Source organism: Leuciscus leuciscus, assembly GCF_965113295.1.
Source record: "Leuciscus leuciscus genome assembly, chromosome: 5".
NCBI lineage: Eukaryota > Metazoa > Chordata > Actinopteri > Cypriniformes > Leuciscidae > Leuciscus > Leuciscus leuciscus.
Genome location: NC_138729.1, coordinates 48,264,886 through 48,276,886, shown reverse-complemented (window position 1 = coordinate 48,276,886; position 12,001 = coordinate 48,264,886). Strand labels below are relative to the sequence as shown.

Sequence of the window (12,001 nt, the reverse complement as noted above, 5' to 3'; positions counted from 1 at the left end):
AGATTTTTTTGGCTTTAGCTTTGAGTGTTTTTGCCGAGAGTGATGATTTGTGGGAAACTTGATATTCTCTGTCACTCAAATGCAAGGCGACTGAACTTCTTTAATATCCTCCAGTTTTATTCTTATAGATGTTCAAAAGCAGAAGCATATTTGATGCTGTTGCTTTTTGCGAATAATATCACGAATGAGTCTCATTTAATTAAAGCGCCTCCTCCACACACACTCACACACAATTGAGATTTCAGCTCGGATTTTAATGCATTCGAAATGTCAGTCGATATTATTTCCAAGAAGCAAAGTATATCTCCAGCAGTGAAACAGCCTTGATTCGGTGAGAGCTTTTATAAATACCATAAGAGCAGCCGAACTCTGCGGGGTGACGGACGCCAGTTCTGCCTCTCTCAATCTGCTGTTTTCTACATGTGAAGAGACATGTGAGCAGCGAGCCTTTCAAATGAACAAACACACGTTATTGCAAGTGTTCAGAAATGTTATTAGTCTCTGTTTATTCTTAAGAATTTCAAACTCATTACTGTCAAAGTTATGAGCAAATACTCGCCATCACATGATTATAACTGCATTTTAAATTTACACTTCAGATTAAAGGTGAACTAAGTAACTTTTTTTTACCTTAACTGAACAGCTTCGGAGTCATTGGAATGGTTATATTACTTATTTCGGGTTGAATGGTGGTCGTTTCGCACCCCCCTAGTGCCCGTGAGCGGAAAATACGCACTTGCAACTTTGAGCCGGCGGGCCGCCGGCCGCTGCGTCAGGAAGTCTCGCGTGATATCAGGTCTCGCGATGTAAACAATTGCTTTACGGCCAAAAGAAATCTGCTAAAATGCTGTCATTATTGCGCTCCCTCACGCTGTCCGAACCCGAATGAAGAAGACGTTTTAAAGAACGTCCCATCTGCTTTGACGTCGTTGATCTATAGCCTCTGTTGTCTGAGAATCAACAACGAGTTTTTACGACAGTGTTGTCAAATATCTATTCCGAAGCTGTGGGGGGGGAGCTCTAGAGAGAAACCTGGGAGCAAAAAGCGAGAATACAGCGAAGAAGTCCCGAAGCTACTGAGTGCTGCTTTAAGAATACTTATATTCAGGGCTTGACTTGAACTTTTTTGCTCACCAGTCACTGTGACTAGTGGTTTCCCAAAGTTACTCGCCACTCAGCATTTTCACTGGCCACAATTTTGACATCGATACTATAGGGAAAAACGGCCATATTGATATCTTTAAAGGGGTGGTTGATTATGATTTCACTTTTTTAACTTTAGTTAGTGTGTAATGTTGCTGTTTGAGCATAAACAACATCTGCAAAGTTACGAAAAGTTTTTAAGGACAACGTTTTTAAGGACTACATCAAACGGCTGGTAGAGACTACACAAGCTTCCTCCCGGGTTAGTGACATCACTTACCCTCACATTTACATAATCCCCGCCCCCGGAACACCATTTATAGATTATCAAGACAGAATATGCCTATGCCTAGACAATGACTAGAAGATATCTACACATAAGTTACATAAATTCATCAACTAACCATTCAGAAATGTCCTGTTGCTTCTACATGTTGTCATTTCTTGAGTCTCTCCATAATTGTCTGAATCCGGTTTGAACATAAAAGGCTAAAAGTTTTTGAAATTTTCAGTGCATGTGTGTGTGAGTACATGTTATTGAAGCTCCGCCCCCTGTGCCGGGAGCAGCAGCTCATTTGCATTTAAAGGAACAGACACAAAACGGTGCGTTTTTGCTCACCCTCAAAAAGTAACAACTTAATATCTGTGGGGTATTTTGAGCTAAAACTTCACATACACACTCTGGGGACATCAAAGACTTATTTTACATCTTGTGAAAAGGACTTTATACCACCCCTTTAATATTATCTCATAATGTGGCAGGTATATTAGTTTGCACTTTAAGACCTGACGCACGGATCCATTAAACTGTTACACATGCGTTTTCTTTCTGTTTACGTTCACTTAATAACTGACTGTGTTTACGTGAATACTCGTCAAGACCGGCATTTTGATATTATTTTGTGTGTATTTGACTGTTTAAGTGCAATAAGCAGCGAAAAAGAACTTAATTTAGTACTGAGATGCAGCTTTATGTGCCGCACTTTGGGTGTTTGAGCACAAAATCTGCGGGAATGAGTAAAATTGCAATCCCACGCCGAAATTCAAGCCCTGAAACAGCAACAATATTCATCCGGAGCATGAAATTAGTGAGTGATGAGAGGCGGGTTTGTGTGTCGCTCGCTGTCGGAGAGATAGGAGAGAGAGAAGCTCGTATAGTTTGTGTTTTCTGCAGACAATTTGTATTGGAAGCGTTTCGGATATTTGCGCATCAGTATGCATTGAAAAATCAAATTTTTGACAACACTACATTGCACTTAGTTTATTATATGCCTTTTTTAAAAGACTGCAATTGAAAAATGTATATATTAAATAAGATTCAACCTGCCAAAGTGGCTAGTAGGAGTGACTGCTGAAATACACACGCATTTGGTGGAAGCCCTGCTTATATTTCCTCTATGATGTTCTGGGTCGTTGCTTACTTCTTCAAATCCTAAGAGTCCAAGTCTCATACTAGAACCACGGTAGTTCAGATCTCTTTACAGCTTCAGAGACGAGTTCAGTAACTCTGCTCGGATCAGGGAACACGAGGTTTGTCGTGGATAAAGTCTGATCATTGAAAGGTTGTTTTCCCGCTCAGAGCGACCGATTAACCATCAGCACAGCTCTTGATCAGGACACTTTAATCTCAGGTTACTCCAGGACTGAACCTGTAATCAGTGTGTGTAAGTAAAGGCATCTGCTAAATGACATCCGAGATAGTTACAGATAAGGGTGATTCTGGCTGTGAGAAACACAAAAACACTTCATTTATTTGAAGAAGTGTGTGTGTGTGTGTGTGTGTTCTGCAGGACGTCCAGAGCATCGACACATCCCTGATGGACCCGGGCAGCAGTATCACAGTGCTGGCCGGTCCGAGCGCGTTCAGAATCCCCGTCAGTGTCAGAACCAAACTGTGCAGCAGCCTGGACGTCCCACACACACGCGGCAACGACTGGAGAATACTGGCACACAAACTCAACCTGGACAGGTGACGTTCACACACATCAACACTGCATCTGCAACCATTCACACTCACAATGATGCAGCCCTTCAATTCAGTTTTCATTAGAGTTTATTTAAAAAAAAAATCTAAGGGACTATCTTCTGCTCACCAAGGCTGCGTTTATTTGATCAAAAATGCAGTAAAAACAGTAATATTGTGAAATATTATTACACTTTATTAACTATTTTCTAGTGTAATATATTTTCAAATGTACTGTAATTTATTCCTGTGATCAAAGCTGAATTTTCAGCATCATTACTCCAGTCTTCAGTGTCACATGATCTTTCAGAAATCACTCTAATATGATGATTTGCTGTTCAACAAACATTTTTTATTATTATCAATGTTGAAAACAGTTATATTTTTGTGGAAACTTTGATAAATTCATCAAGTTAATGCATCCTTGATGCTGAATAAAGGTATAGAAATAAAAAATACAAAAGTAAAACATTTGAATTGTAATGTACTATATCAGTTATCAGTTGCTATATCTGTATATACCAATATTGGATTTTAATTATAAGTGGTTTAATAGATATTGGAAGCAAATAATATTAGGGCATGTTTTTATCTTATTTAAAAAAAATTCTATGCCAGCTTTCATGCAATGCATATGGGCAACAGGATATGATGACATGCTCCTGGGCTTCTTTTTTAAATAAATAAATTATAAATGCTAAAAATTAAAATAAATATACCATCTAGTTCCCCAGCAACACGGCAAGCGCTATGCTAATTTATATAAATAAGCCAAGGTTTTTATATAACCTCATACCTAGTATGAATATTTGTTTATCATCAATGTGCTGAGACTGCAGTGTATATTTTTATTTTAAAAAACGATAGAAGAGAAACAAATCTGCTCTAATGATATCTCACAGGAGACTTTGAAGAAAATTAACGGTAGAGAAACAGCAGGGGAGCAAAAGAGAAATTTCCTGTTGTTCTTTCGGGTCTTCCCGGAGAATAGCAAGAGACAGATTTACTCTCTCTGACATCAACTTTTCCAAACACCAGCCTCTCTATGCACCTCCACAACTCACGTAATTAGAGGGAAAAGGCAAAAAAAGGCGAAGGACCCCTATGGTTTGAGTTCTGGCTGGGGTGTTACCGCAGGACGCTTAAAGTACGAGAGATCTCATTTCAAACGAGAGAGAGAGAGAGAGAGTTTAGGTGGAGAGCTTGCTGTTCACCTCTGAGGACCATCAGGCATGAAAGAGCCAGAAGACGAGAGAGTCTGAGTTCACAGGGGACAGGAAGTAGAGAGATAAAGTGAGGAGGATCCTCGGGAAAAAAAAAAGAGAAAGATGTTAAAAGTAAAAGTTCTTCATCAGTCGCAGACTCGAGATCTCCAGAGCTTCTGCACCTTTAACAAACTGTTCAAAACACACAAAGATTCTCCATTCAACTCAGACTGCATGTAGTGTGTGTAAGCTTTGAGAAATACAGGATCTCTAGGACCGGTTGATGTTATATGCCATGTGATGAGATTGTGCCATACGGTACATATATTTGCTTTATGCACACATGAGAAAGATGGGAAAACATGAAGTGATGAACAAATACAATGCAACAAGCTGTTATTAAGGGGTTTAGCACCTTCAGTTGTTTTATTGACACTCACAGGTGTGTGTGTGTGTGTGTGTGTGTGTGTGTGTGTGTGTGTGTGTGTGTGTGTGTGTGTGTGTGTGTGTGTGTGTGTGTGTGTGTGTGTGTGTGTGTGTGTGTGTGTGTGTGTGTGTGTGTGTGTGTGTGTGTGTGTGTGTGTGTGTGTGTGTGTGTGTGTGTGTGTGTGTGTGGGCTATTTTTACCATGAATTCATCAAATGAATTAAAATGAATGGCATGCATTAATATTTACTGAGAAAAGAAGATCATTCCAAGTCAATACATTATTGTGGCAGATGCGTACATCATGTAATAGACAAAGTATAGACATAATATTTCTGCAGTATGGAGGGCCTTTGAATATTGTGTCTTCCGAGTCAAAAAGGTTTATAATCACTGCTTTAAGATTTGCCTATTTTTTTCCACTAAAACAAAAACCATATGGTTTAATATTTGAAAGCAAAGAAATAAAACAGACATGGTATTTGTGAGATACATTTTCAGTAGATTATCTGAAATGCCATCAGTTGAAATCAGGCGCTGCAAGGGGTTGAGACACAAGAAATTACTATTGTAATTAGGGGCCAAGCACCGAAGGTGCGTAGGCACCTATTGTATCTGTTCCCGTTCCTATTATTAGGGGCCAAGCACCGAAGGTGCGGGCACCTATTGTAATTGTTCCCGTTCTTATTATTAGGGGCCAAGCACCGAAGGTGCGGGCACCTATTGTAATTAGGGGCCAAGCACCGAAGGTGCGTAGGCACCTATTGTATCTGTTCCCGTTCCTATTATTATTATTATTCTTCATTTTTCCGACTGGGAGTCTATGGCAGCCCATAGAACCGCTTGCGGGAAAGTTATCAAATTTGGCACACTGATAGAGGAGAGTCTGACCTATCAGCATAGCAAATTTGGAGTCTCCAATTCATTCCCTCTAGCGCCACCAGCTGTCCAAAGTTGCACTCATGTTTATGCTAATAACTTTTGAACCACAAGGGCTAGAAACAAAATTCTTTTTTCCTCTTATTCCTTGGCTCAGGACGATTCGACTGCACCCTATGACGTCATTTTCCGTCATGGAAATTTTTCCACCATTTTGAATTTTCCGAAAAACATACTTTTTCAAACTCCTCCTAGACCGTTACTCCGATTTTCACGAAAATTGAACCAGATCATCTCCAGACCATGCCGACAAAAAGTTATGGAATTCGTGTTGATTCGTCAAACTGTTCTCGAATACCGCGCAAACAAATTTTACGTAGCGCTAACGAAAACAGACACAAGCTTGTATCTCCTCAACACTTTATCATATTCAGACCAAACTTGGTCCATATCATCACAAGCATGACCTGAGGCTACATGCTGCGTTTCGTCATAGTGCCACCTACTGGTCCGGAGATATGAAAAATGGCTGTTTTTGCTTATAACTTCTGAATGGATTGCCCAAAAATCATAAACGTGGTCTCGTTAGATTCAGGACGTCATGCTGAGTCGACTGATATCCAATTTTCCCAGATCAGCCATTTTGGCTGTCGGCCATTTTGAATTATGTGCTAAAATGCTGTATTTTAGGCATGCATGAACGTATCGTTACGAAACTCGGTATGGGTCATCAGCACGATGTCCTGAAGGAGTCTGAGAAGTTTCGAAACAGTGCCATCTAGTGGTGAATTTTTTTCCCCAAATGCTTCCAAATGCTTATAACTTTGGGTGTGGTCAACTTATTTTCACGAGACTCATCTCTTTAGACTCCTGAATCGTTGCCGAGTCCAACGATACCAAACATGTTAGGTTTCGCCTTATGGTTTGTGTAGCGTTGTGATTTAGCGCTTAAAAAACATTTGGCTATATCTTTGAAACCGCTTGTCCGATCGAGACGAAACCACCGTCAGAAGTTTGGAAACATAGGTCGATAGCTATACGCCAATGCCCAAATGTGAAAATATTGATGTTTAGGGGTAGTAAATTCCAATCAAAGTCATGTGTCAGTCATTTTTTTCGTGTTTTTTCATATAAATGTCTATAACTCCGAAGCGAATTGAGATATTTTCACCAAAATTGACACAAATATGCATGGGCTCACTCTGAGGACACATAAAAAAAATGGTGGGACTGAGTCTCTTGGTGGCGATATAACAGAACAAAACATGAATTTCCCATTGACTTCAATACAGTTTTGTGAATTAAAATGCTATAGTAAACAAATGCATTGGTGTAATATTACGAAACTCAGAATGTGCCATCAGCACCATCCCCTGAAGGTACCCAAAATATTTCGAGACAGCGCCACCTAGTGATCAAATGTTATGACAAAATTTCCAAAAAGGCTAATAACTTTTGAATAAATCTGGCTTTTGAAATGCCACTGGTCTTAATAGATTCCTTGGGTCAAGCCGAGAACATAGATACCAAGTTTTCCTTATTTGGCCGAAGTTCCTGTCCGCCATCTTGATTTTCAGTCAAAACCTACTTTTTCGAACTCCTCCTAGACCGTTTGTCCGATTTTCACCAAAATCGAATCGTATCATCTCCAAACCATGCCGACTAAAAGTTATGGATTTCGTGTCGATACACGAAACTGTTTTCGTATAGCGTAGCAGCAAAGTTGAGGCATGATGCTAAAAGCACTATTCAGGCTTTATCTCTGCAATGCCTTGACATATTGACACCAAACTTTGTATGTGTCATTGTCACTTCACTCTGACCACATCACATCAGTTTTGTAACTGCGCCACCTATTGGTCGAAAGTGATAATCATTTAAATCATATTTTGAATGACAATTTATGTGATTTTTCAGCCATTTGACCTAAAATCCTCTTTAAATGTATTTAATTGCTCATTGTTGCAGTTGGTCTGACACCTTCAGCCATGTTGGCATATCCTGTCATCTGCTTGCGCTTGGCCCCGATAATTGCTGCTTGCAGCTATATTTGTTCCCGTTCTTATTATTCTTCTTCTTCTTCTTCCGCTCTTGGAGTCTATGGCAGCCCATAGAACCGATTGCGGGAAAGTTGTTTTGGTTTGACATTCTGATAGAGGACATTCCCAACATTAAATACACCAATTTTGGTGTTTCTAAGTCATTCCCTCTAGCGCCACCACCTGTCCAAAATTTCACTTTTGTTTTGCTAATAACTTTTGAACCGTAAGGCCAATCAACAAACTTCTTTTTTCCTCTGATTCCTGAGCTCATGCCGATTCGATTGCACCCTATGACGTCATTTTCCGTCATAAAAACATGGCCGCCATTTTGAATTATTCTCAAAACCTACTTTTTCGAACTCGTCCTAGACAGTTTGTCCGATTTGCACGAAAATTGAACCAGATCATCTTCAGGCAGTGCTGACCAAAAGTTATTAAAATCTAGTTGATTTGTCAAACCGTTTTCAATAAACGCTCGAACAAATTTTACGTAGCGCTTGCGAAAACAGTCGTAAGGCTGTATCTTCGCAACGCTTTATCGTATTCAGACCAAACTTGGTACATGTCATCACAAGCATGACCTGAGGCTACATGCTGCGTTTCGGCGCAGCGCCACCTACTGGTCCAGAGATATGAAAAATGGCTATTTTTGCTTATAACTTCTGAACAGTTTGTCCAAAAATCATAAAATTGGTCTTGTTAGATTCAGGGCAAAATGCCGAGTCGACTGATATCCAATTTTACCATATCGGCCATTTTGACTGTCGGCCATTTAGAATTTTGTGCTAAAATGCTGTATTTTAAGAACGCATGAACGGATTGTTACGAAACTTGGTATGGGTCATCAGCACGATGTCCTGAAGGAGCCTGAGAAGTTTCGAAACAGCGCCACCTAGTGGTTAATCTTTTTATTCAAATGCTTATAACTTTGGGTGTGGTCGACTTATTTTCACGAGACTCATCTAATTAGACTCCTGAATCCTTGCCGAGTCCTACGATACCAAACATGCTAGGTTTCGCCTTACGGTTTGTGTAGCGTTGTGATTTAGCGCTTAAAAAACATTTGGCTATATCTGCGAAACCGCTAGTCTGATCGAGACGAAACCACCGTCAGAAGTTTGGAAACATAGGTCGATAGCTATACGCCAATGCCCAAATGCGAAAATATTGATAGTAAGGGGTAGTAAAATTCAATCAAAGTCATGTGTCAGTCATTTTTTACGTGTTTTTTCATATAAATGTCTATAACTCCGAAGCGAATTGAGATATTTTCACCAAAATTGACACACATATGTATGGGCTCACTCTGAGGACACGTAAAAAAAATGGTGTGACTGAGCCTCTTGGTGGCGCTATAATAGAACAAAACATGAAATTCCCATTGACTTCAATACAGTTTTGTGAAATAAAATGCTATACTAAACAAATGCATTGGTGTTATTTAATGAAACTCAGAAAGTGCCTTCAGCACCATTTCCTGAAAGTACCCAACATATTTCAAGACAGCGCCACCTTTTGGTCAAAAGTTATAACAAAACTTCTAAAAATGCTAATAACTTTTGAATAAATCTGCCCATTGAAATGCCACTGGTATTAATAGATTCCTTGGGTCAAGCCGAGAACATAGAAACTAAGTTTTCCTTATTTGGCCTAACTTCCTGTCCGCCATCTTGATTTTCATTCAAAACATACATTTTCGAACTCCTCCTACACCGTTTGTCCGATTTTCACCAAAATCGAATCGTATCATCTCCAGACCGTGCCGACTAAAAGTTATCGATTTCGTCTCGATTGACGAAACCGTTTTTGTATAGCGCAGCAGCAAAGTTGAGGCATGATGCTAAAAGCACTATTCAGGCTTTATCTCTGCAATGCCTTGACATATTGACACCAAACTTTGTATGTGTCATTGTCACTTCACTCTGACTACATCACATCAGTTTTGTAACTGCGCTACCTATTGGTCGAAAGTGATAATGCATTAAATCATATTTTTATTTACTGTTTCTATGAATTTTCAGGCATTTTGCCTAAAATCCTCTTTAATGTCTTTAATTGCTCATTGTTGCAGTTGGTCTGACACTTTCAGCAATGTTGGCATGTGTTGTCATCTGATTGTGCTTGGCCCCGCTAAATGCTGCTTGCAGCTTTAATTATTATTATTCTTCCGTTTCTTCCGACTGGGCGTCTATGGCAGCCCATAGAACCGATTGCGGGAAAGTTGTTTTGATTTGACATTCTGATAGAGGACAGTCCCAACATTAAATACACCAATTTTGGTGTTTCTAAGTCACTCCCTCTAGCGCCACCACCTGTCCAAAGTTTCACTTTTATTATGCTAATAACTTTTGAAGCGTAAGGCCAATCAACAAAATTCTTTTTTCCTCTGATTCCTGAGCTCATGCCGATTCGATTGCACCCTATGACGTCATTTTCCGGCTTATAAATATGGTCGCCATTTTGAATGTGCTGAAAAAGCTACTTTTTCGAACTCGTCCTAGACGGTTTGTCCGATTTGCACGAAAATTGAACCAGATCATCTTCAGGCAGTGCTGACAAAAAGTTATGGAATTCAAATTGATTCGTCAAACCGTTTTTGAATAACGCTCGAACACATTTTACATAGCGCTTGCGAAAACAGTCGTAGGGCTGTATCTCCGCAACGCTTTATCGGATTCAGACCAAAATTGGTACATGTCATCACAAGCATGACCTGAGGCTACATGCTGCGTTTCGGCGCAGCGCCACCTACTGGTCCGGAGATATGAAAAATGGCTATTTTTGCTTATAACTTCTGAATGGTTTGTCCAAAAATCATAAAATTGGTCTCGTTAGATTCAGGTCAACATGCCGAGTCGACTGATATACAATTTTACCATATCGGCCATTTTGACTGTCGGCCATTTTGAATTTTGTGCTAAAATGCTGTATTTTAAGAACGCATGAACGGATTGTTACGAAACTTGGTATGGGTCATCAGCACGATGTTCTGAAGGAGCGTGAGAAGTTTCGAAACAGCGCCACCTAGTGGTGAATTTTTTTTTTCAAATGCTTATAACTTTGGGTGTGGTTGACTTATTTTCACCAAACTCATCTCATTAGACTCCTGAATCCTTGCCGAGTCCAACGATACCAAACATGCTAGGTTTCGCCTCACGGTTTGTGTAGCGTTGTGATTTAGCGCTTAAAAAACATTTGGCTATATCTTCGAAACCGTTTGTCCGATCGAGACGAAACCACCGTCAGAAGTTTGGAAAGATAGGTCGATAGCTATACGCCAATGCCCAAATGCGAAAATATTGATGTTTAGGGGTAGTAAATTCCAATCAAAGTCATGTGTCAGTCATTTTTTACGTGTTTTTTCATATAAATGTCTATAACTCTGAAGCGAATTGAGATATTTTCACCAAAATCGACACACATATGTATGGGCTCACTCTGAGGACACATAAAAAAAATTGTGGGACTGAGCCTCTTGGTGGCGCTATAATAGAACAAAACATGAAATTCCCATTGACTTCAATACAGTTTTGTGAAATAAAGTGCTATACTAAACAAATGCATTAGTGTAATATTACAAAACTCAGAATGTGCCATCAGCATCATCCCCTAAAGGTATTCAAAATATTTCGAAACAGCGCCACCTAGTGGTCAAAACTTATAACAACATTTACAAAAAGGCTAATAACTTTTGAATAAATCTGGCTACTGAAATGCCACTGGTCTTAATAGATTCCTTGGGTCAAGCCGAGAACATAGATACCAAGTTTACCTTATTTGGCCAAACTTCCTGTCCGCCATCTTGATTTTCATTCAAAACCTACTTTTTCGAACTCCTCCTAGACCGTTTGTCCGATTTTCACCAAAATCGAATCGTATCATCTCCAAACTGTGCCGACTCAAAGTTATGGATTTCGTGTGGGTAGACCAAACCGTTTTCGTATAGCGCAGCAGCAAAGTTGAGGCATGATGCTAATAGCACTATTCAGGCTTTATCTCTGCAATGCCTTGACATATTGACACCAAACTTTGTATGTGTCATTGTCACTTCACTCTGACCACATCACATCAGTTTTGTAACTGCGCCACCTATTGGTCAAAAGTGATAATGCATTAAATCATATTTTTATTGACTGTTTCTATGATTTTTCAGCCATTTCGTCTAAAATCCTCTTTAAATGTCTTTAATTGCTCATTGTTGCAGTTGGTCTGACACTTTCAGACATTTTGGCATGTCTTGTCGTCTTATTCTGCTTGGCCCCGGTAATTGCTGCTTGCAGCTATATTTAGGGGCCAAGCACCGAAGGTGCGGAGGCACCTATTGTATTTGTTCCGGTTCTTAT

At 39.7% G+C, this 12,001-nt stretch overlaps 1 protein-coding gene across 4 annotated transcripts in view; it reads left to right on the top strand.

Moving 5' to 3' along the window:
• unc5ca (unc-5 netrin receptor Ca) overlaps nt 1-12,001 on the top strand; it is a 181,469-nt gene that overhangs the window by 152,149 nt on the left and 17,319 nt on the right. For all 4 annotated transcript variants that reach the window (XM_082171066.1, XM_082171065.1, XM_082171068.1 and 1 more), the window contains one exon: nt 2,934-3,112. In XM_082171066.1, coding sequence (XP_082027192.1) covers nt 2,934-3,112 — 179 coding nt within the window. The remainder of the gene's footprint in view (nt 1-2,933; nt 3,113-12,001) is intronic.